Source organism: Corvus hawaiiensis, chromosome 11, assembly GCF_020740725.1.
Source record: "Corvus hawaiiensis isolate bCorHaw1 chromosome 11, bCorHaw1.pri.cur, whole genome shotgun sequence".
Lineage (NCBI taxonomy): Eukaryota > Metazoa > Chordata > Aves > Passeriformes > Corvidae > Corvus > Corvus hawaiiensis.
The window spans coordinates 3,355,594-3,381,050 of NC_063223.1; the positions used below are offsets into that span (position 1 = coordinate 3,355,594).

The window sequence follows — 25,457 nt, forward strand, 5'->3', positions numbered from 1 at the left end:
TGCCCCCCAAGACAGCTGAGGCTGTAAAGCTGTTTTCCACAAAATTGTTTACATTCCAGTTCCAGGGAGGCAGCTCCATGGGCTGAGCCAGTCGCTGCCTGGGCAGAGCTGTGCCCTGCCCCTCTCACCAGAGTGAACCCCTTGCCCTGTGTGCCCACTCCTTGGTTTTGCATCATTGCACAGGACAAAGCCCCAGCTGCGTGTGGTTGCGATTTTGTATCATTTGCTTTCAGCAAGTTGATCAAATTCCTCAAACCCACTGCTTTGGCACAGTGGCAGCAGCCTGTTAGCCTAATTCCAGTAAGGATTTAAAAACCACAAACACCCCTTGTTTTTCACCACAGCCGTAGGTTTAGTATGCCAGAGGTTATTGTTGAGATGTATTATTTCCAAAAGGCTATTGCAAGATCTTAGTCATAAGAAGGTTGGACACACTTGATAAAACCAGCACAGACACAGCACAGACCCTCCGTTCCAGTTCCTCCTGGCCAGGTACACCGCACACCTCCCACCCATGGGCATGAGGGCTCCCTGTCAGATCCAAGAGAACCCCAAGGAAATACTCTCCTCAGGCTGTGCTGGATGCAAGGGAACATGGAGTTGCTTGAAACTGAATAGTCAGACTCTTACATTTTTTAACCTTCTCCTTCTGCTGTATTTCCAAATGCCCCCAGTCCTGGTGGGACCTCGGGGAGCCCACGGGGCCCCAGCTGCCCCTGCTCAGACCCTGCTCTGGCTGCAGGTGGTACACAGGAGGCTGGCATTGGCCAGGGAGAACGGTTTGCCCGTCAGCAGCGTCTCACACTCCAGGCAGGCAAAGTGCTTCTTGTGCCAGGTCAGCCCTTCCACCCGCTCGTAGTCCTCCGAGAAGATGATCTATGGGACAGATAGACAGACAGACAACTGCTTATTTCCACCACTACACCAAGCTGGAGGGTGGCTGGAGCAGGGAGAACCGGCCCCACACTTCCCACCAAGCCCATCAGCCGTGGAGGCCAGGCTTTGGGAATGGGTACATAAAATAATCACAGGATGGTTTGGGTTGGCAGAGACCTCTGAAGGTCACCTTGTTCCAACCCCCTGCCCTGGGCAGGGACACCTTCCACTAGACCAGGTTGCTCAGAAGCCCTGATTGAGCGTGGCACCAGCAGGAGCAGAGGGCCACTGGGTGCTTCCCACCCGGCACTGGTGGGATCAGAGGGTCTCCAGCTTGTCCCCATGCTGGCACAGGGGGGGATCACAGGGACTCTGGTCAGTCCCCACGCTGGCACAGGGGGATCACAGGGACTCTGGTCAATCCCCACGCTGGCACAGGGGGATCACAGGTCTCGGCTGGTCCGTACCTCGTCGCAGCCGGCGCAGCGGGGCCGGAGGCTCTCGCAGTAGTGGCGCCCGCACCAGGCAGCCCCGCTCTTCCAGAAGTAGATGAGGTCGACGAGGGGCTCGGCACAGCGGCAGCACACGAAGCAGGCTGGGTGCCACTGCCGGGAGTAGCCGGCGCGGTCGGCGTAGACCACGGGGCAGTCCCCGGGCACCGGCTGCTTGCAGGTCTCGCAGCGCTGCAAGAGACAGGCAGCAGTCAGCGGGGCTGGGCAGCAGCAGGGCAGTGCTCGAGCCCACCACCGGAGCCCTGAGCTCTGCAGCCATGGGACAATATGTACGAGCACCATGGGCACAGGGGGAAGATGGTGCTGAGTAGCTTATTTTTGAGGGGCCTTTGGGACCCCTCCCAAACGAAAACCTTCACCAAAATCCAAAGGTTCTCGAAGAAAAGAATTCTTACAGCGCAGGAATGCAGCACATCAAAGATGTAATTTCGAAAAGAGATCAGGAATTTGGTCTCTTCTCATTGTTTTCTGTCTGTGCCTAACTCAGTTGTCACTCCACGGATTTCAGCAAGCGTTTTCCATTTCTAGCAGGCCAAAGAGCCAGAATTAGATGTGGTTAATCTCAAGATTAATGGCATCCGTGCACATTACACATGAGACCAACTGGGTTTGCTCTTTATCTGTGCCTGCAGAGAGATCCTGTGATTAGTGAAGAGCCAGTTTTAAAGCTCCACTTGAAGACTGGAAGGATGTTGTTCCAGTTCCCATTGAAGCTGGATAGTCCAGGTCAGGGTAAGAGCTTCTGAGTCTGGGCTTTGTCACTCCCTACAAGAAACTCTCTTCAGCAGCTGCTGGAATCTCTTCCAGCAGAGCCTTGCCTGGATTTCTACCAGCAATCCCGCAGCAGCCTGGGCGAGGCAGTGGGAGCAGCCTGTGTGTCACACGGGTTGTGGTTGCACTGCTGTGCCCCATCAGAGCGTTGGCACAGCAGTGTCCCCCTCCAGCATGCTCCAAGTGGCACAGGGTCAGGCACTGGGAATGTCCCTGTGATCAGATGGCGACTTACAAACACCCCAATTTAAGTCAACAGCTTCTAATAGGTATAATAATAGAACCATAGAATGATTTGGGTTGGAAGGGACCTTAAAGATGCCCCAGTTCTGACCCCCTCCATAGGCAGTGACACGTTCCACTTGCCCAGGTTGCTCAAGAGAAGAGGAGACGCAAACCCAAGATTTCTCAGTAGAAAAGGAAAACAACAGTCCCTGAGCTGCAGAAGGACATCAGGGGTGGGGCAGGGACAGAAAAGGGACAATTCCCACCACTGTCAGCCCCTTGCCCCGGCTCACACAGGAGTGCTGGGAGGAGTACTGCTCTTTGCACCGATGGAGTTTCCTTCCCCTCTGCCCTCCCGTTCCAGTGGAGGCCACGGGGCATCTGCACCCCCCAGGTGGCTTTTCTCTGTTTGGCCACTGATCTTTCCAGCATCCCACGCATTTCACCATTGCCTCCTCCCTCCCTCAGCTGGGTTTTCAGAAACTGCCCCGCTGTCCTTGGCATGGTTCCACCTCGTTGATGGGCATCTCCCATTTTCCCAGGAAATCCAGGCTGACGAGAACAGGAGACAGAATGTTTCCTGGCTTGGCTGTTCTGTGCAGCTGAAAGGGGATATGTGTGCTGACACTGCTCCTTCCACCACGGAGGGCTTCAGACACATTTGCGAGCGCTCCCAGCCCCACGTCAGTGAAGGGGGAAACTCGGCACGGAGCAGGAGCTGTGGCGTTTCTGGGCTGGCTGAACAAGCACAGCACGGAGCAGCTGGCAGAGCTCTCATGGACAGACAGGCACTGAGGAATTCTGCACCCCTCACACCGGACTGAGGCCTTTTCGCTACGCCCCCAACACCTCCCTGAGGCACCAGATTTGGGGTCAGCCCCAGAGCCAGACCCTGCAGCTGCCTCTGCCCTGTCAGCCCCCAGAAGCCACAGACCCAGCAGCCCCAGCCCTGCTTATCTTGCAGGATCTAAAGCAAGAACAAACACAGCAGTTTCCAACCCTGAGCTCAAGTTTCTTGCCAACAAGAACTGTTAAAAAAACAACTTATTTTGCTGTTCCTTTCTATGGAAATTATTCACAGGGAAAAAACTATTCACAGGGCTTTTCCCAAGCATTGTATAACCTCCATATCCTGATATTTACACACTACAAAGAAGTGATTCTTCAAATTTGAGGTGGGATTACAGCTTGGTGCTCCTTTTACATCTCCATCATACAGGCAGAGGAGTGAAGACTTTATTAGCTGAATTACCAGAGGTGTTGGCCAAAACAGTGTCCTGTTCTCTGAAGCTTTCCCATCTCACTCTTCCCCAGCTCCTGTTCTGCAGTGCCAGCTCCCGTTCTGCAGTGCCAGCTCCCAGGGAAGGAGCTCCCAGACACCATCAGCCTTCCCCTGAGCACTCCCTGCATCGCTGGCCTCAAGCTTTTGGGAACAATGACTTATTTGGATCAACTGCCTCAGTACTTGATTTGATTCCAGTGCAGTGACTTGTAACACCAGAGCGTTTCTGGTTCTGGGGGGGGTAAGGATTTTGTGCTCTGTGGAGAACACCCAGCTTGTGGGACAGACTTGCAGCAGGGATATGGAAGAAGATGAGGCCTGTGGTCAGCAGGGCCAGTGGCCCCAGTCCTTCCTGGGTCTGCCATGACCTAGGCTGCACAGTGTGGCTGTCCCAGTGGATCTGCCACTGCTGTGAAAGCTGCTCCATTTTTCAGCTGGTGCCTTGAGAGAAATGATGCTTCAAACTAAGGAGAATAACATCACAGTTATGTATTTATTTATTTGAAAGGACAAACTTGCAGTTTAAGTAAACCCGTATTGCTAGGATGACTTATTGATATGTTTAAAGGAAAACTTCCTTTTTTGGCTATTTTTTATCTTAAAATTCAGTGTTTTGTTGCAATAGTGAAAATCTTTACTGTGTCACTGGATTCGAAGTCAGAAGGACATTAACAGACCATGGCAGAGGGGAGACATTACCCAATATGGACTGAAAATGAAAACTGCTCTCAACATGTACAACCTCAGTGCAGGAATGGCAGGAAAGAATCTCCTCTTAAAAACACTTGGACACCATTTGTTTTTTCAGCTTTAAATCCTCTGCTGCAAGTCACCCTCACAAGGACCAGGACGAGGTATTTCCACTGACCATATTTTATGATAAGCATCTGTTCAGCAGCCACTCCAGACAGCACTGGGGGAATATAAATCTAAAAAGGTGTTGAGGAATCTCAGTCATTTCCCTGTGGAAGTGTATTTGTATGCCCAGGGGCACAGGGCAGCTGTTTACATCTCCCCAGAGCAATTACAGCCCTGGGAGCACTATCTCCATGTTCACAGCTCCTCGTTAATTGGACACAGAGCCTTCACCTCCTGTCATTTGTGGTCTTTCTGGGCTGGAAGCCGACCTGGAAATACTGACTTGCATCACAGAACCGTGAAGGTTGGAAAAGACCTCCAAGATCATCAAGTTCAGCTTTCAACCAAACACCACCACATCCACGAACCATATCATCCAGGGACACGTCATGCCCAACCTTTCAGAGCTGCCGAGAACCCAGAGTTCAAACCAATTCCTACAGTGAGAATTCCCTTACCTTGGTGGCTCAGCAAGGCCTTTGCTGCAGAGAAAGGGAAATGAAAAAGAAGAGAACCCCCCTCACCAGCCCTGTCAGATGGATCCTTGTGCTCAGCAGGGCTGGCTGGAGCAGAGGGTCCCTCCAGGCTCTCTCACAGTGCTGCTCCAAAGCACCATGATGTGGACCGAGCACCTGCAGCAGGCATGGAGAATCCCCTGCGAGCAGGATGGGGGACAAGGCAGCACAGATCACCCTGGCTGCTGTGATCTCCTGCCCCTCGAGTTGAGGCTGACTCTATTCCCAGCTGCTCCCCGAGCCCGGAGCAGCCCCAGCAGTCCCGTCCCATCCCCTGGCAGCACTCACGTAGTGCCCGGCCGCGGGGCGCGCTCTCCAGGGCCCCGTTGGGCGACTCGGGGGCTCTGCTGGGGTCGGTGCTCTTGTCCTGGAGCTTCTCCTCCTCCTTGCCGCCGCCGCCCTGGCCTGGCAGTGCCACCTCCCCGACTCCCAGTGCCTCGGCCTTGTACTTCCTCACGAACTCCTCCATCAGCTTCTGCTCGCCCTCGGCGAGGCCGCGGCACTGGGCCGGGTCCTGGTCGTAGAGCGGGAGCTGCCGTGTCAGCCGCCGGCGGCGATGGAAGGCCCCGTCCGTGCCCGCCACCGGCTGCAGCTCCTTGGGGATCAGCTCCATGTACTGCATGGCCTGCGACAGGAGACACGAGTCACCCGAGCTGCTGTGCCAGGGACGCAGAGCTGGGCAGGGAGATGCTCCACTCCTGCGATGGAGCAGCAGCAGAAAACGGGCCCTTCCCCTCCCTTCTCCCTCTGAGGTGTTGGAGCCCACGGCTCAGAAATAAAAGGCTGAACTGGCTTGGATGCCAGTGGTAGCCAGGTTGTTATGAATAATTTCATCCTCAGAAAACAGACTGGGTATTTCGATGGTGTTTTAGATTATTTTTTGTTTGTTTGTTTGTTTAAAAACAAAACTCAGTCTGCCCAGGAAAGCAAAGCAGCACAGACAGACCTGCTTTGCACAAAAACCCCAGCACACACTCCCTTGCTGGCACTACCATGACACTTTTTCCATGAAATTTGATAACACAGCTGCTGAAAAGACTAAAAACTCATAAATATCAAAACCCATGAGCAGCTCTCTGTTGCCTTGTGCTGGGACAGGGAGAGCTGCGGGGAGCGAGTCGCCACTTGGAGCACTGCAGAGCCCCACGGGGCTGCGTGCAGAGCAGTCCAAAGTGAAAGATCATCCTTTATCAATTAACAAAATTATCATAATACAGGAAAAATTCAGATACCAGTTGGGTCCATGACACCAACAGCCACCAATTCCACCTGACTGCTGATTTCACAGCAGAGGGAAGGTGTTTGGTCACCGGTGCCCTGTGACACAGAAGGGAAATGCCCAGAGACTGCCCAAAATAAAGTCTCTGACTTAACTGGCCACTACCTCAACAGCAGAGTAAACCCATCTCAGTCTCAGGCTGGGTTAGTGCTTGTGGGCCACGGGGGCTGCACAGTTAACTTCTCCTGGCTGGGAATAAGGGAAGGGAGTTTCCCACTCCAGCATTTTTCCTATTGTAGTGTGAAGAGCGACAGGGCAGCCAGTTGGCTCCCTGCCATTCCCTGTTAGACCAGCATCCAGCTGCATTAGATTTGCTTCTTACTGGGTCAGCACTTGAAAACTCAATCTAAAAAAACTTAGCAAAAAGATTTAACTGTTTGTGGCACAGCAGCTGGCTCAGGCTGGGCTTTTCAACACAGACATGCCTGCACAGCACTGAACAACTCAGCATGTCAGGAGAAACTTCCAAGTCACTTCCACTTTGGCTACTCTGAGCCAGAGAGCAGCTCTGTCTCAGGCGGAATTCCCTGACAGGAAATTTGGAACAGCAACAGATAATGATTTAATGGAAGCACGGCTTCTTCCCCATGTCTTGGGGTGCAAGTTAAAATCACTGCACACTGGGATATGAGACATCAACACTCATACATTGTGCCCCTGTGCAAAGGCGGGCTTGATGTCCAGTTTCCTGGGAAGGTTGTTGTCCTGTGCGAGAAGGTGGTGCTTGGGAACAGCTGGTTGGAGAGCTGTGGGATGCTGGGGCAGTGATCTGGTGCACAAATGCCTTTCACAGACGTGAGGAATCAATAAGAGGAATGACAGGAGAAAGAGACAGGAATTCCCTGACAAGCTCCTCCCAGGCTCACACAGGCACTGCCCCCACAACTGGAAAGGAGCTCGATGCTGTGTGACCAGGAACACCAGGCCAGCACGAGCTCCAGCAGAGCAGTAATGTGGTGGGATCTCAGTGGGAGAAATCCTTAATCCACTGATGTGCCAAGACTCATGAACACTTACACCAGAGCAAGGAGCCAGCACGGGCACCTGGAGCCTCCTGTTCCACTCCACCTCCGGGATCCCCCTTCCCAATACAAAGTGTCTGTGCTGAGAGTGAGAAAAGCAAAGCCCCAAGGCTTTTTTAAAGGCTTCCTTAAAGCCTGCTCAGAGGCAGGTTTCACTATCTGCCCAGACATGCAGTGGGATTTCACCTCCCTGATCAAGGGAATGCTTACAGTTATAATTGCAGATGTCATAAAATGTGTCCAGAGAAAAGATTAGGGGGTGGAAAAAAAATCCACCTGACACCCAAAACTACCACGAAGAAAAGAAAAAGTTGCTACATCTGCTGCTATCATTTATTGTTATGGCCAATGCTTCACTATGCTGCCTGAGTGCAGGTAATTTTGAGGAAGAGCATTTTAGGTTTTCACTGTTCACTACTGGATCTTGGAGCTGTTTTATGATCTGTTCTTTTCACTCTCCCCAAGGACCTGAGTATCTACTTCATGACTTCTGCAGGCACGGCTTAAAGAGAACATGCCCTGAACTTCCTCCAATTATCGACCATCCACTTCAGCAAAACAAGGTTAAAAGCCATCCCAAGTTTCCTGGCTGCCTTCAGGAGGAAACCACTGGAGCGAGGCAGTTTTGCACTAACAGCTTTTTGGCCCAAATCCCTTTGAAACTATCCTGAGAGTGGCTGACATCCAACACTTCTCCTCAAAGTTTGAAGTTGATCTGCAAGCCGGAATTTATCAAGGTTGTCTCCAAAGCTCCTGCTTGTTGTTTACTTGAACCAAGATATATTCCAGCCTGTCCAGGCACTATAAAGAGATCAAAAGCTTTCATAAAATTTTTGAACCTCCCCCATCAGGAGGGTGGGGCTGGGCTGGGGGTTTAGTTTTGCATCCAGCTCCCCATCTCCCCTTTTTATCCTGAGTTCTCTTTATAAAACCTAAACAGATCTATTTTGTACCCTCGGAGCTGCCCCTCTGCCAGCAGCACAAGGATGGAGCTGGAAGCTGCAGGAGAGGGAGAACTGGGCTCTCCAGGGCTGCATTTGGGATCACCCCAAACACACACCCCCAGGAGGGTGGGTTCAGGGCCATGGAAGACGAAATCAGCCCAGGAGCCACAGAGTCTGGGCATCCTTTAGGGCAAGGGGCCGAGCCTGCCCGGGGCACCAGCAGCACCACGCTGCAGCCCATGGAACCCGGGTTCCTGACAGTCCCAGGATGGCAGCGTGCTCAGTGACCAGGCTGCTGGAACAGTGCCACCATTGTTCTCCCCATCCCTCAGCAGCTCCCTGATTCCCCCTGGGACCTGCGGAAGGCAAAGGCTGCTCACAAACATTCCTGCTGGGCCAGCTCCAAACGGGAAGGGAAGGGAAGGGAAGGGAAGGGAAGGGAAGGGAAGGGAAGGGAAGGGAAGGAAGGGAAGGGAAGGAGGGAAGGGAAGGGAAGGGAAGGGAAGGGAAGGGAAGGGAAGGGAAGGGAAGGGAAGGAAGGGAAGGGAAGGGAAGGGAAGGGAAGGGAAGGGAAGGGAAGGGAAGGGAAGGGAAGGGAAGGGAAGGGAAGGGAAGGGGAAGGGGAGGGGAGGGAAGGGAAGGGGAGGGAAGGGAAGGGGAGGGAAGGGAAGGGAAGGGGGAGGGGAGGGAAGGGAAGGGGGAGGGAAGGGAAGGGGAGGGAAGGGGCACCTGTGAGCACCTCGATGGAGCATCCCCAGCACACAGCTCACTCCCACTGAGCCTGTCTGAGGCCCTCAGGGCAACTGGTTTTTCAGCAGAATTAACCACTCTGGCTCTGGGGGCTGCGGCTGCACTTTCACATCTGTATCCCCAATTCTTCTTTAAAACAGTCAGGTTGCATTTTCAGCAGCTTTCAGCTGTTTGTTATCAACAGCTTGCAGCTATTTGTTTCATTTGAGGAGCAGAGGCTCCTCACTGCCCACTCCTGACCGCGGAATACAGAACGGTTTTATACCATGGCACAGTGAAAAGCCAGCTAAATGCTTTCCCGCAAGAAATGCTCTGCTGGCTCACACTTCCACACGCTGAAAACCACTTCCACCCCCTTCCCACACAGCTGGTCCAGATGGAAACCAGGCATGGGAGGGAGGTGGAGCTGGGCTGGGGGCTTGGTTTTGGACCCAGCCCTCGAAACGGGACCACATGCCCCATCTCGCCTTTTTAACCCTGAGTTCTCTTTATAAAATATTTTTTTAGACCAGATTATGTTTAAACTGTAAGGAAAAAAAATTCCCAGCTCCAGAGCTGGATGTGAGAGTGGTTCTGCCGGCAGCAGCACTGGGCAGAGCTCCTGCCCACGCAGACAGGAGCTGCAGGCAGCAGCTCTCAGGCACAGAGCTGAGCTCGCAGCCAGGCTCGCACGCCCTGGCACAAGGAGCCCTCCCCACTCCTGTTCCCGGGGGCAGGATCTCCACGAGGCTGCTGGAACAGGGATGGGCTGCTGCTGGTCTTCATCAAAGGGAGGGTGGGGGACCCCCGGGAATGGGGCCTCTGAGCCCACTGCTCCAGGGAAGGACTCCCCCAGCAGCACAGGGATGCTCTCTGTGAGCAGGAGAGGAGAAGCCCTGAGGCACAACCACCCAGCTGCCCCCCAGAAGCCAAACTCCTTCCTGCTCCTCTGCTTGCCCAGCCCAGACACCCCAAGAAGGCCTGGAGGAATCATTCTCACATCCAGCCTGAGGCCTTGGAGCGGGCAGGGGCTGCACAGGGCTGCAGGACAGCAGGGATGGGATCTCTCCTCAGCCATGCTTTTATTGCAGATGAGCTTCACTAAAGAGGGAGCTTTCTAGTTGTAAAATCCATTAAGACTTCTCCTAGAAATGTAAACAAACCCATAAAACCCAAAGGCATTCCATCCCCCTCTCCTACCTACTCTGCTTATTTACACAGTTTTCCGAAACACAGAGTGCTCTATACAGTTCTGCTCTCTGAGGCAAACCATGATTTACTACTTTTCCCCAATTACTTTATTCCAGAGCCGAGTTCCGTTCTGAAAAAGCGACCCCAGCCCACACCCAGCCTGCCAGGGATCCCCTTACCAGCTTCTGGGCGAGCCCTGGGGGAGCCCACTCATAGGTGATGGTGTCGAAGGTGGGGTCCTTGCCCGAGATGTTGGGGTTGGTGACGATCATGCGGTTCCTCTTGTAGATGCGGATGCCGTCGCCGCCCTTGAGCCGGGCCGTGAGCGTGGAGTACTTGGAGTCCGAGAGCAGGCGCCCGATCTTGCGGTCATCCTCCAGCTCCGAGCTCAGGCTGTGCTCCTCCTGGCTGCACTTGCACGACTTGCAGATCTTCCTGTGCCCGACAAGAGAGCATCCCCTGGGTGTGAGCCGGGCCGTGGGGTCACACAAGGGCTCAGTCATGGGGCATCAGCCTCTCCCAAGGGTTAAAACACAGCCTGGGCTTACAGCAAGGACAGAAAGCTTACCATGCAATTGTTTGGGTTGAAAAGGATCTTAAAGCCCACCCAGTGCCACCCCTGCCATGGCAGGGACACCTTCCACTGTCCCAGGCTGCTCCCAGCCCCAATGTCCAGCCTGGCCTTGGGCACTGCCAGGGATCCAGGGGCAGCCCCAGCTGCTCTGGGCACCCTGTGCCAGGGCCTGCCCACCCTCACAGGGAACAATTTCTCCCCAATAGCCCATCTAACCCTGCCCTCTGGCACTACAAAATCTGCTGCCTCCCACCTGCGGGGAGCTGTGGCTTCCCCTGAACTTTGGAAACCCCTTTAAGCATCACTAAATTGGAGATTGGTCTCCTCACCAGACTGCAACAGCCCAGCACCAGCCTCGCCTATTATGAAGCTTTATGTGCCATTAAGAAAGTGACTGCTGGAAGGAGCTGATGCTTAATTGACTATAATAGGTATAAATCACCCAGACGAGTGTTTAAGGACACTCTGGTGGCCAGCACTGCCATCAAACACTAATAGCAAAAGGGGCAAAGTAACTCTGACACAACCCCGAGCATTTCAGCAGGATCTTGGAGTGAGAATGAGTCCAACCAGCCTTTAATGGAGTCAATAAAAAAAAAAAAAAAAAGTTGTGCTTCCACCAAATGAGTGTTTTAAAGTTTGGATTTCACACAGCTGAGTTATCACAAGTGGGAACACAGCTGGACCACAGCTTCCCCTGCACCACCACCACAGCCCACGCAGCCTGGGGAGCCCATGCTGCTCCTCAGGAGCAGAGAGGAGCCCAGTGTTTGTGAGGCGGCTCAGAGGGCACCAATTCTCTTTTAATTACTGACACCTGGATGTCTGCATTCCATTTTAAAGCCCCTTTGTAGTCCTGCTGAGGCAGGGAGCAGCCCCTGCCCTGCTCTGAGCCAGGCACTGTCTGGTCTGCTCCCACCAGCTGCTGCTAACAGGGCCTATTTACCCAAATTTGTGTTTTTAAGAGGAAAAACTGGAAATAAAGTATCAAATAATGAGATGTTCTGTCACTAAGCACGTTTCAGTCAGGATGCAGGATAGGACCAACGTTACCTCCAGGAGTGTGGCTCGAAGCCCGTGCACAGCCCTCTGCAGCGCAAACAAGGCACACCTCTTCCCATCTGTGGCTGGCTCCCCGACATCTGGAAAAGAGCAGGACACCGGGCTGGAAAGGCTTTAGCCTCAGAGGCTACCTGAGACAGCCCTGAGAGTGTATACTGTCCTTCAGACAGGCATTTCTTCAGCCATTCCTTGTGTCCCAAGAAGCCTCCGATCTCCCAAACACCATATGACCATATCCATGCAACCCTGATGTGAGTTTATTTAAGGATGCTCGGGATGAAGGTTTTCACTTCCAAGTGAGGGAAGATGGAGGGGCTGGCACATCAAACCCAGTGAACCTGCCCACACACTGGACAGCCACCTTAACCTCATCCACAGAGACCTCAGGTCTCATTTAAGGGCAGTTTTGATCCAGTCTATAGGGTTCATATATTGCACATGGATCTGTGCAAGTCAGAAGATCAGGCAGGAGACACGGAGATGCGCTGCCATAACCTGATGCTAAACTTGCTTTACTGCACCTTGGACCTCCTTGGTCTTTCTCCAAGTGTATTTTGGGAATGTGGCATGTTTCCATGCCTGTGGCACTGGACTTCATGGGTGGTTTCCACAGTGAACAGGAAATACAGTGGGGAAGTGCTCTGGGGAGGAGAGGTGGTGGTGGAACGACATGGGGGGCTGTGGTTGTGCTGCCCTTTTTGCTGCTCGCTGAAAACAGACGGAAGTCACTCATCCATGGGTGTTCACTGCTGCAGAGACATCCTAACAATTTCCCAGCAGGAGAAAGACGAGCAAAAATCCACACCAGGAGCCAGTAACATCAGAAAATAAACCTAGTGTCTGCCCCATGAATTTATCAAACATGGCTTTCTGAATGTGAAGAATGCAGGGGGTACAGCAGGAGACAAAAACAAAATGCTGCAGGAGGCATCAGGGCAAGGTGACACCACCAGACACTGAATTTATCTCAGCCTGGATGTTTATACAGGAGCTGCCAGGCTCCTGCCTGAAAGACATGCTTGTTCCCTGTAAAAATGAGCTGAAGGAAAACAAGGGCAGTCCCAGGCCCAGCAGGAGCAATGGCAGCACCACGGCAGCGTCACCCCAGCCCAGCACATCTGACCCTGTGCAGTCAGAGATCAAAGCACACGGCTTAACCCACCCTCCAGCACACCCCACACCTTTGGGCCCCAGGAAGCACTGCCAAGTGTCAGGGTTGGGCAGGTTTCTGACCACTCTGGGCATCACAGGTGGCATTTCCCATTAGGGCCTGGGAACACGCACAGGTCTCGCAACTCCCGGCCTTTTTTGGGCCGTTTATCAGATTTTGTAGAAGGTTTTTAATCTCTCTTGAGACCTGAGCTTGTTCTAGGAACTGACGATCCAGCTGTGCACACAGCTTGAGAGCCTGTCTGACTCAGAATATCTGACATGGGAGGGACCCACAGGGATCATCCTCTTGCATCTCCCTGCTCCAGGACAGGCTCAGGAGCTCAGACCCCGGCAGAGCACGGGTGAGGCTGTGGAGGTGCCCAGTGCTGGAGAGGGCTGGTACCTGCCCATGCAACCTGACCCCAGTCCCTGCACTGTCACAGTCCTTCATTACAAGGTCATGCACTATTTAAATCGCTCTTTGGCACCTTGGAAGAGGCTGTCCTTGCCAAAGCCTATTTTCAAAGGGACAGATCAACAGCAGTGGAAGAACTGAAGCCAAAGAACAGATGCAGTTCCCCAGCCCCATGGGGACCATGGGCTGACCCAAGCTGTGTCCAGCAGCTCCAGGCTCTGAATCTCTGTTCAGAGGCAAACCCAGTGATGATGCTGGCAGCCCTCCTTCCTCCTGCTCCCTCCTACATCCACCTGTCCCACTTCCAGCACCAGGCTCCTCAAAGCTCCTGCATGGACCTGGGGCACCCTGAGCTCTCATCTGATGTTCAAACTCCTTCTGCAGCTTTTGGGAGGAAAAGGTTACTTGATGGCACTCAGGAAAGATATTTCACTTACTTGGAAAACACGATGTTGCTAACCAAGTTTTTATAAACAGATGTTCTAGAAATGACCAGATGTTTATCTGCCAATTTCAAGGTAGATGACAGGACTTTACATGCCTTTATTTCTTGCCCAGAACTATTAAGTCTCCACACAAGGCTGCTCATCCTGGAGAAATCCATCCCAAGGGGTAGGGAATGGTCTGTTTCAGCTCCCTTTGCCCCAGGACTGCTGTTTTATTTCTGCCTCACCTTTCACCTGTAATTTTCATCTCAATTTTCACCTGCAGTTTGTCCCAATATTTTGAAGCCAATGAAAAGACCTCTTACCCTCAGAGTTCATAAAAATACATCTTAAAAATGGCCCTAATATGCCCAAACACTCCCCTCTGCCTCTAATATCCAAACACAGGATGTTCTTGGTTCTTCAGCCATGTGCCAGCTCTCCAGGACAGATAAAGACACGGAGGATTCCCACAGGCCACTCACAACCCTGCCAGTTCTGGAGCCATGTGCCAGGTACCCACTGACTGCTGGGGCTTAGCTGACTCTGATCTTAGTGAGCTAAACAGGAGCTGAGTATCAGCAAGGGACTGCGAGGGGTGGTTTATCTAAAACATAAACATCTGGATTAAAGGAACTCATTTGGAAAAGGTTCATTACACACAAGGGAAAAGGCACAGGGAGAAGTGTGGTCAGTAGCACGAGGCAGCACCAGAACCTCCCCAGACAACCTGACCTCGAGTCATGGAAGTGTCAGTGCAGGAACTCGCAGCCCTTTGGGGTGGCACCAGCCAGGGACCTCCACACGGAGGCACAAACCCTGTGTGCCACTGCACTGCTTCCCTGGGAACCAGCCCCTTTCCTGCTAACTTATTCTGCTTGTCCAAACACAACTCCTGCTCCCTGTCCAAGGTCCAGCTTTAACCAACGTTAACTGCTCTGTGCTCCAAACGCTGCCAGTGATGGCGTGGGCCCGGCTGTCCCTTGCCAAGGGCAGGGCGAGTGTCCTGCAGCCCCCAGGGAGCAGAGCTGGGGTCACTGGGGGTGATGGATGGACAGGTCTGACCAATGGTCCCAATCCCAGGGGCCTTGGGGCTATAACCAAAAGCTGAGAACCCATTTCCTCAAGACAAGACTAATGAAGTCCGAGCCATTACTTTTGGGCACAAACAGCTCCAGACACATGCAGGCGACCTGACCACAAGCCCTCCCCCCTGGGCACTGCTCTAGCCAGGACCAGACACCTGTGAGACCAGAGGCTCCAAATCTGACCTCCCCATCCCTGGAAGTGTTCAAGGCCAGGCTGTACGGGGCTTGGAGCAACCTGGGACAGTAGAAGGTGCCCCTGCCCATGGCAGGGGTGGAATGCGATGATCTTTAAGGTCCCTTCCAACTCAAACCATTCTGTGATCATCTGAGGACCTCCTGTTACCAGTGTCAGCAGCAGGAGGCTCCTCACCTGAGCTGGAGCTACAGGAAAACACACGGGGGAACACTTGCAAACTGGGCGGCTCCTCAAGGCAACATGCGGCTCCAGGATGGCTCAGGCCTCCCTGCCCTTGGAGGTGCAGGTGTCCAGCAGCAGGGGAAGGTGCTGACATGGCAGCTGATCCCCACTGCTGCTCAAGTGATCCCATGGAGCCTCAGGGACATCGCTGTGGCATGGGCAGACCTCTCCAGAGCACCAGGAGCAGCCCAGGCAAAGACACCTGAGCCCACCCCATGTGGGGAGGGGACACTGCCATGCCCAGCAAGCTCAGACCCCTCTGGGCAGCATCTCCTCGAGGTTCTGAAAGCCCAGGCAGGTTCTGTTTGCAGGAGAGTGCTATTTCTCACTCCTTCAGAAGCAGAGGGAGATTTGAGCCACACTCACTCCCATCCCTGAGCGGGGGCCAAACACAACAGGCGCCAGTGCCCGGTCACTGCACGTCCTGCCCAGGCACGGAGCTTCTCCTTGTGCTCTGCTACAGCTCCTCACATAGGCATAAAAGGAGATTTCTTCTTAAAAATTATGCAAGATACTGCAAAAAGCCCCAAACCCGTAAGATAATGTGAAACAAATGCTCCGACTGTCCCAGGCTCCACCTATGCCCAAGCCCATCCGGGAACTGCAGCTGAACTTCGGCATCACCTTAAGATAAAGAGTTTGGAGACATTTGTAATGCTTTAAAGAAGCGCCAAAAACCCCAAACCAGGCTTGTGTCAACAGACTGGGTGAAGAAAAGCAAATCCTGCTCACCAGGACTAGATAGACACTCCTTGCAAGATTTCTGTTTTGGCTTTCTGTGCCTCACAGCATTCTTGCTGCTAGGAGAAAGCATGTCAGGGCAGAGGAAATTCTTGGGTAGTGAAATGATAGGAAATCGAGGCTGTTCTACCCACAAAAACATTGCTGAGCAGTCTCAGGAACACACCAGTAATGCCATGGTTTGCTGTTACACTGGCCAAAGGCAGGGCCATCATTCGCTGAGCAGCTGGAAAATAGAGAGCCCAGAGTGACAAGTGACAAGGAAAGAACCCAAACATGGCTCCACCTTGGTTTAGAGCTCGAGGACTCCTCTGGAAAGGAGCACTGAGCTTCCCAGGCAGGTCTGGTGAGACGGAGTCCTGGCTAGCAGCTATGAGCAGGTCAGGCTCCAGCTGCACAGCCTGCTCTCTTTGCTGCTCAGCTGAGGCTCCAGAAGGGTCTTTGTTTTGTCACCTTCTGGCCAGCCCAGCACACCTTGGCCAAGCACCCTTTGCCGAAGGCTCTGCTGCAACCAGTTAGACAATTGGGTTTGGTGCCAGGGACTGTCCTCAGTGGCAGCAGAACCTGTAGAACTCAGGCCTGAAATCACATTCAGAGTTTCAGTAAGCTTGGCCAGTGTGGTGGTTAATCAAGGACCACCAAGGACCCATCACACATCCCAGCACAGCCGTCCCCACCACGAGCAGGACTTGGCTCTCTCCCACTGCTGTGCTCGATGCCAGCAGAGCACGAGTGTCACCGGGGCAGGTCCATGGGCAGGGTGAAGGGTATCCCACAGCAGTTATCCCTCCTGGCACTGCTGCCTGAGTCACCTGCGGCTCTCCAGCCCCCAAAAGGGCTCTGGGGACACAGTGCCACAGCCACAGGTCCAGAAGGAACTGGCAAAGGGGGCCCTCCTGCTTCCACAGAGGCTTCTGGATCCTGAAAGCATTTATTGCACAACACCCTATTTGGAGACTGAAAACGGTGCTGGAGACACGTAACTACCTCAAGTATGTTTTCCCCTCCTTTTTAGGGAGGGAAGAGGAAAAGCTGGTTTCCAAAAAGTTACTCCAAGTTCACAACAGCCCTTCACAGCTGAGGTCCTCATTTCACCTCTCCCCACAGCCAGTGCTCCCCAGTGGCCATGACAGGCTCAATCCAAACCCTTCCCTGCAGCCTCGGATCAGATACCCTACCCCTAAATCACAGCCATGGCAGGAGAGAGCTCCAGGGAGGCTGATGGACCTCAAGAGCCCTTTGGGGGGTTCCTCCAGCTGCAACGAGTTTGGAAGATTAACAACCAACTCTGAAATAGACCCTTGGACAAAGGAACAGGGAAAAGCCACACAATATTCACATGGGTGGGACCAGTCTGCTGAGCACAATTGCTGAGGAGTTTTGGGATAGGGATGGACAGCAGATCATTTGTTGTCATTAATTGACTATAATAGAGCTAAGCTTGCATAATAATAGAGGGCTAGCTCAAAATTCATTATGGATTTGGGGCTAGCTCAAAGTTCCTTATGGATTTCCAGTAACTGGAGGGTGCAAAGGTTTACATCCAACAAAAGAGGTGTCTGTGCCAGCAAGGGGAATGCTGCATACTCCAGTTCACGTATCGGGCATTTGGCTCAATTTCTCCTCTCCTGCTGATGCCCAACAAACAGAATGGTTTGGGCTGAAAGGGACCTTAAAGTTCAACATCCTCCTTGGCTGCACCTGATGTCTGGTGAGGTCCAGCCTCAGGTGTGCTCAGGAACCAACTCCCAGTCCTGGCACAGAACAGTCCAAAACATCCCCTGAACCTCCTGCAGGAGGGTTCAGCTTGGGTGGGACACTCGGGGCTGTTCTGGATTTCAGGAGAGGCTCCTTGACTCTGCAAGGGGAATAAACCTGTGCAAGGCAAGCAACTGCTCTTAGACGTGCATTAACCAATACGCACATTCACTACTGCAGTTCTGAGAACAGCAAAGGGATGTTTTATTTTCTTCTCATTTCATAGAAAACATCCATTGTAGTCATGACCTGCAAGCAATTTGTTTCCCTGCCAGATTTCCAAGCAAGCGCTATCCCAATTTACCACACTCACAGGAAAAAAAAATTCCCTTACAAAAGGCTGTCTTTCATCTCGAATTCTCTCTACTGGATTTATTCAAGGCACCAGTGAATGAGTTGATATCACTCGCTGGAAGCACTTATTGTATTAAACTTTGCAGAGTAAGAAGTTTGCTGCCTTTTATTTTAGCAACATAAAGACCAGGGAAAGGCACTGATACTGGAGGAAAATATTTCAATGGAGCTGCCAGATCCCAACCTACAGGAGACAGAGCTCCAACAACCAGGGCCTCTGCAAATATCTCCCTCTTCCAAGAGCACATAGCTGGCAGCATTCCTTTCTTCACTAACAATGTGTGAATTAATGATAAGAGAAGGGCAAATGCTGAAAAATCAGATTTTTTCACGAGCCAGACAGTGCTTCAGATACTTGGACTTAATTATAAACCCAAACCAAGCTGTGAGGAAGTGTCTGGAATGGGAAGAACCCCCCCGAACCTAATTGAAACAGCAGACATGCAGAGCTCCAGAGCACTCAGGTAAGAGTCTCGGTGATCTCCAGTTACCTGCCCAGAACCAGCTGTGTCCTCCCATCTCCCACAGGAGGAGAAGGTTCTGGATGCCACTGGGAATGGGGGGCCCTCAGAACCCTGACAGGATGCACCGATGGAGCTGCTTCCATCAGATTTCCATATAACAACTGATTTAGGACTAGTAACTTCTCAGCAGTAGGAGAAGGATCTTTACAGTCGAGGAAACAGGAGAAAGCTGAAGGTGGGCACTAGGGCAGGGCCATGCCTGGGCCCCCCATCCTTTCCTTCACCCTGTCCTGCACTGCAGCCTCTCTGTATCAGCCCTGAGCTTCACCATCTCAACACAATGGATGGAAAATAAAGTGAGGTGGTTTTGAGCAACACATTTGCAGGTCTTCAGAAACAGCATGAACAAGTCCAAGTGAATCTTGTGGCTGGTGATGCCCTGAAACCAAGGCAGAAGCTGAGGGACTGTGCCACCCCAAATACTGGCAAGACACAGGCAACCAGCCACGATGCTTTGGAGAGAATTTACTTTCCTGTGTTCATCTGACGGAACCAAGTGAGGGAGGCAAAGTGCTGGGAGTAGGTGAGATGTAAAAGTGTGGGGAATCCAGCTGGGTACCAGCATTAGGAAACTCCTGCTCTTCAAAATTGCAAATAGCTGCCTGGAAATCTTTCCCTTTCTCTGAGCCCCATCTCTAAATGGAACAGTAGCTCCAAGATGGGACATCTGAGTACTGCCTTTCCTGGATGGCTGAAATACAGTATTTCCTTCTTTAAAAAAAGGAGAAAAACCCCAGCCTAAACAAATATGCCAGACACTGCCTCCCTGCAGGACCAGAGGGATTTCTGTAATTTGTAAATTGCATTTTATTGGAGTCAGTTTAGCTCTGAGTCAAGTCCCAAAATAAGGTCTTTAACCCCTGTGCTGCTTTATGATTTCATGTCTATAAATACTTGCCCAGAGCAGGTTTCTCTATTAAGATCCACATCTGCTTTCCAGTGGCAGCTGCTTCCTCCCGAGGACACTGCTCTGGGAGCAGGGATTTAGTCCCCATGAGGACAAACCAGCTTTCAGGGCGGGTCACAGCCATCTCCCCAGGCCACCAGCCATGTGTGACCTGTCCCCAGCACTGGGACCAAGCTCCTCATCCTCAAGGAGTGGCTCTGCAGAGACAGTACCAGCTCCATAATGAAACCGAGCTTCTGCTAGAGGGGACTACAACCAGAAATGACAGGCATGAAAACTCTGCAAGGGACAAACAACTCCCAGGCGTGTAACTGTTCAAAGTCCGTGGTCAAACCCCACAGAGCTGGGATGAAGCTGTTTTGCAGCCCTGACAACGTTTACACAACAGAGCAGCAGCACCTTCAAGGGACTCGGGCGCTGCCTCCACAGCCCCTTGCTCAGCATCCTCACCAGCACCCACCCAAACTGCTCACAGAGCTTGGGGACACGACAGATGTGTCCCACAGAAAATCTCTGGGCAGAACCCCCTGTTATTTGGGAGCTGAGCATCCTTCCCACAGAGCCAGGCACCTGCCAGGCCGCAGGAACAGCTCGGGGCTCAGCCCAGGCACCCTGCACGCCCTGACCAAGGCACCCAGTTTGGGAACACATGAACGACAAAGCTGAGTTTCTAACTGTGATGGCAAGTTTTTAAAAGCTCCAAGTTTTTGGACTTTACCAATGGAAGCTCCCAGTCCCTACCAGCATTCCCATCCACATCTGCAGATACACGCAGAGGGCTCTTCAAGCATCAGGTACTTTGCTGATAAAAAGGGAGCTCCTGCCTCTCCCTGAGGACAAGACCCCCAGACCATCCCCTGAACCATTATCCCTGCAACAGCAGCATTTCTCTCCTGTCCTGCAGGATGCTTTGGATGTTTGCAAGTCCCATACTGAAGAACCGAAGAAAGAAAAAGTTAAAGAACCAAAATTTGTATTAACTGAGTAAACTTTACCTTGGCTTTGATGGGTGCTTTTAGCTTCGTGGGTTATTTTGTTCTGACAAGAAGGGACAGAGTTTAGTGAGAACAGTACACAAGCCCCCAGGGCCCGCCCGGCCAGCTGGGGCCTGCTCCAGTGCTCGCGCCGTGCCCAGCCATCGCCTTCTCCCTGCTTTGAGCTTTAACTCTCCACTCAGAATTTAATCTAAACAAGCCCTGTGCCAAACAGAATGCTTGTCCCACTCATGCTGCTTTAATTTCCTCAGAAAGAATCCCAGAATACGCTAGGCAAGACATCAACAATAATTAACCCAACAGTGATTGAAAATCAAATTTTCGGGGCCTCGCAACAAGCTCTAATGAGTTCCAGACTTGCCTTCCCCGACTTGCTCAGACTGGCTGTGTGACACTGCCAAGCTAAATTAAAATTTGACAGTATTTCCACACCATGCCCAGAAAAGTGCCCGTCTTAGGATTCAGGAAATTAAACAGCCGTCTACTGCAGAGACACCCATTTATGTTTGGACATAGATTATTCAGACACTGATCCAGGGTCTGTATTATTCTTTTTCCTTGATTTCATTATGTCATTTCATATCCCTTTTGAAGTACAAACTAGCTGGGACATCTTTTTTTCATGCTGCAGTGTTCAGGTGAGAGGAGACAGGCAGCTGGGCAGCAGAAATGTGCAGAGCCCGGCATCCCCCGCCCACGCAGGGGCTTCACTCAGCACTGCCCACGGCAGGCCCGAGAGGGTGCCCACAGAACTACCCCTTGCACTGCAGAATCTGTGCTACTGCCTCAGATCTAAGTGACTTTAAACGTGACATCTTGTCCTTTGCCTGCCACCAATGGGAGCTGAGGGTCCAGCCGCACATTTTGGGAAGTCTTGGATGCTTTCTGCATTCACAAGCCTTTTGGGGTGCACTGTGAGCCCTCCCTGCTCCGTTCCTGCAGATGATGCTTGAGAAGCTCCTGGGAGATGGCTCCAGTGCAGAAACAGCTTCGCCAGGGCACATCCCACAGCCAGGACTTGCTCAGTCCTCCTTGCTGTCCAAGTCCAGCCCTGCTCCTGCACTCCCTCCCCTGAGGAACCCTCAGCCTGGGGGCTGCAGGCAGGAGCTTGGCCTGCTCAGACCCCCCTGCTCCAGACAAGGCAGGAATTGAGCTGCTGCAGCAGACCCAGCCTGACCACAGCCCCAGCAGCCAGCACACAGCCCCATGAAAAAGGCTCAGTTTTCACTCCCGTGGGATCCATCTCCACTCAGTGCCTGGCAAGAGCTTCCTGAGGGCAACAGCTGGCACCCACAGGAGCTGTGGCAGGCAGCACCCTGTGGACATGCCTGAGGTATCAGCAGCACAGACCTGCTGGGAGAGGACACACTGCTCGGAGTCTCTGCGGATGGCACACCAGCAGGTCCCACCAAACCCCGACCACCTCCTGCAGGGACAGGGCCACCCTGCAGTGCCACGCTGGGGGTGCCTGCCCTTGTCAGCAAGCACTGACCGTGTCCCTATGGTGGGCAGCCAACGGGGTCAGCAGACAGGGAAGGGAGGAATCCTGTATCCGTCAGCCCCACCTCAAAGCACTGTGTATTTCAGGGAGAGCAGGACAGGAGGATGCTGAGGAGGCACAGCACAGCCCGGCCACCCAGACCGTGTCAGACAGCAGCTCCTGCTGCCAAACACCAACCTTTGCCCGGCTATCCTGCCGGATAGCCAGTTTTCAGTAAAACCTGGTACACAGTTTTCTTGGGATCCAGCAGCGGCTCAGTTCAAACCTAATGGGACAGAAGGTGCTACACCACGACAACAGCAAGGCTGACCTTCCCATCCCGACGGGCAGGATGGACCCCCAAGGCCAGGACTGGCAAGAAACTTCACGGCAGAGGGAACCACCCCCATGCGGAAGGGTCTGAGGTGCCCCTGTGCCCTGGGAGATCCCTGGCCACTGGTCCCAGGGCACGGCTCTGGGCACTGCCCAGCGAGACGGGACCACACTAGGCTGATATGGGGTGTTGAACTCATCCCCAAACCACGCGGTGACAAAGGTGCAGCGAGGAAGGTCATGAGAGCAGCTGCTCCCGTTCCACACGCTTTTATCCGGCAATTAGAATCCCCTCCATCCAGCTCAGTGTCTGCCGGCTCACAGGACACTGTGCTAAGAGCCGGGATTTCTTGGAGTAAACACTTTCCAGAGGGTCTAGAAGGGGACAAGCAACTCCTCACTCCCTCAGACTGTAGCTCAGCACAGCTGTGCCGTACACGAGTTAATTCAGACAACAAACAGTTGCTTTCCCAGCAAAAGCTTTGGTGGGGCGATTTTTGCACTGAAAAAAGCACAAAGGCAAGCACGGAGTTGGGCAGTCCCAGAGCCGGTCTGGGGACTGCAGCGCACGGCTCAGGTGCCTGTGGAAGGGCAGGAAGGAGGGAAGAAACTTGAGGGACGGGGTCTGTCCCCCCGCGGCCCCGAGTGGGGATGTCTGTCCCGTCCCAGCCCTGGGCGGGAGGGTTTGCCCGCTCGCAGCCCTGCCCAGCCGCGGTACCGGGCGGGGCTACGCGGGCAAGAAAACCAGGAGTTGAGGGATATTGGGAAAAAAAATAAACCCCCGGCGTTTCTCAGCCGTGCGGTGCCCGGTGCGCACCCGCCCCTCCCGGGCACCTCCGGACGCGGCTCCCGCTCGGGCGGCCCCAGGAAGGGCAGGGAGCGCTCGGCCCCGGGCACCCGCGCTCGGCCGGTCCCCCGACCGGACCGCATCCTGTCCCCCCGGGCTGTCTCTCGATCGGGATCGCTCCCGGTGTCCCCCCGGGCTGTCCCGGCACCGGGATCGCTCCCGGTGTCCCCCGGGCTGTCCCGGCACCGGGATCGCTCCCGGTGTCCCCCCGGGCTGTCCCTCGATCGGGATCATTCCCGGTGTCCCCCCGGGCTGTCCCTGGATCGGGATCATTCCCGCTGTCCCTGGATCGGGATCATTCCGGTGTCCCCCGGGCTGTCCCTGGATCGGGATCATTCCCGCTGTCCCCCGGGCTGTCCCTGGATCGGGATCATTCCCGCTGTCCCCCCGGGCTGTCCCTGGATCGGGATCATTCCCGCTGTCCCCCGGCTGTCCCTGGATCGGGATCATTCCCGGTGTCCCCCGCGCTGTCCCTGGATCGGGATCATTCCCGCTGTCCCCCCGCGCTGTCCCTGGATCGGGATCATTCCCGGTGTCCCCCCGGGCTGTCCCTGGATCGGGATCATTCCCGCTGTCCCCCCGGGCTGTCCCTGGATCGGGATCATTCCCGCTGTCCCCCCCGGGCTGTCCCTGGATCGGGATCATTCCCGGTGTCCCCCCGCGCTGTCCCTGGATCGGGATCATTCCCGGTGTCCCCCCGGGCCTGTCCCTGGATCGGGATCATTCCCGGTGTCCCCCGCGCTGTCCCTGGATCGGGATCATTCCCGGTGTCCCCGGGCTGTCCCTGGATCGGGATCATTCCCGCTGTCCCCCCGCGCTGTCCCTGGATCGGGATCATTCCCGGTGTCCCCCGGGCTGTCCCTGGATCGGGATCATTCCCGGTGTCCCCCCGGGCTGTCCCTGGATCGGGATCATTCCCGCTGTCCCTCCGCACTCACCTCCGCCCGCTCCGCTGCTCGCGCGCCGCCGCCGCTCGCGCTGCCCGAGCGCCGCATTTCATTGGCGCGCGCGGGGGCCGCGCGCCGCTCTCAGCCAATCCGACGCCCGCCCCGGAACTTTTCTGGCCAATGGCGTGCGGGGGGCGGGGCGCGCGGGGAACTCGCGCACGTGGGCGCGTGCCCGCGGCGGGAACGGGGATCGTGGAAAGGGGGACAGGGACAGGGCGGGGGGGAATGGCTTCGGAGAGGGCACGGTGAGATCGGCAACTGGGGAAGAATCCTTCCCTGGGAGGGGTGGTGATGGCCCTGGCGCAGGGTGCCCAGAGCAGCTGTGGCTGCCCCATCCCTGGAAGAGTCCAAGGCCAGGTTCGACGGGGCTTGAGGCAGCCTGGGACAGTGGAAGGTGTCCCTGCCCTTGCAGGGAGGATGGAAGTGGATAAAGGTCATCCTTTTCAATAACCAAACCATTCTGGGATTCTGTGCTAGGACAGCACAGCCCCCGGGGCTTAAATAAAGAGGGCAAAGAAAGAAAAGAATGGTATTTATAAGCGTTCCTGCCCCAAAGCAGCGGTGCCAGAGAGGGGTGCGGAGGGGAGGGATGGGGCTGTTGCTTGTGGGTACCCAAGCGCTGTGCAGCCCCTGGCTGGGGTGGAGTGAGCTGGCAGCTCTCCAGCCAAGCTGCCTGTTGTGGCTGGGCTGGGACTGTCCCGCGGTCCCTCTGTCCCACTGCTCCACCATCCTCCCGTCCAGTCTCTGACACCAAGTGCAGGGAAATGGATTTCTGAATCAGACAGGAATGTGCTGGGGCAGTTTATCACAGCAGACGGACACAGAATATTTTTAGCAGAAGAAACTGCCCGGAAACCATATTTCTCTTGTTATTTCAATGGATGTAGAGCACTGAATGACAATCTATTGCCTTTTGTATTTTGGGTTTTTTTTAACATGGATTGGTGAGGTCTTTACTGCTTTAGCAAACATTCCTGCCTGCTCCAACAAACATTCCTGCCTGCTCCTGCTGTGGCCAGGAGGTCCAGCACAAAGCCCCTTTGTGCAGGTGAGGGAGGGAGGGCTCCACATGCTCCCAGCCCACTCCCCCTCTTCTCCATTTCCCACTGATCCAGCCATTCTCCCTTCTTCATTGTGCCTTCATTGAGTCCAGGGAAAACCCTGAAATAACAGAAACCAGGATCCAGCTGCCTGTTGTGATTTGGGAGCACAACCCCTGCTCAGAGCTGAACT

The 25,457-nt window shown here is 54.0% G+C and overlaps 1 protein-coding gene across 1 annotated transcript; it reads right to left on the reverse strand.

The window, feature by feature from the left end:
* Nucleotides 1-328: 328 nt before the first annotated feature.
* LMCD1 (LIM and cysteine rich domains 1) lies at nt 329-24,255 on the reverse strand. The gene is made up of 8 exons (XM_048315984.1): nt 24,216-24,255; nt 11,832-11,920; nt 10,384-10,639; nt 5,328-5,664; nt 4,983-5,006; nt 4,506-4,579; nt 1,344-1,559; nt 329-876 (listed from the first exon to the last, which is right to left on the reverse strand). The coding sequence occupies exons 2-8, from the start codon at nt 11,918-11,920 to the stop codon at nt 721-723; spliced, it is 1,152 nt and encodes a 383-aa protein (XP_048171941.1). The 5' UTR covers nt 24,216-24,255; the 3' UTR covers nt 329-720.
* Nucleotides 24,256-25,457: the final 1,202 nt, after the last annotated feature.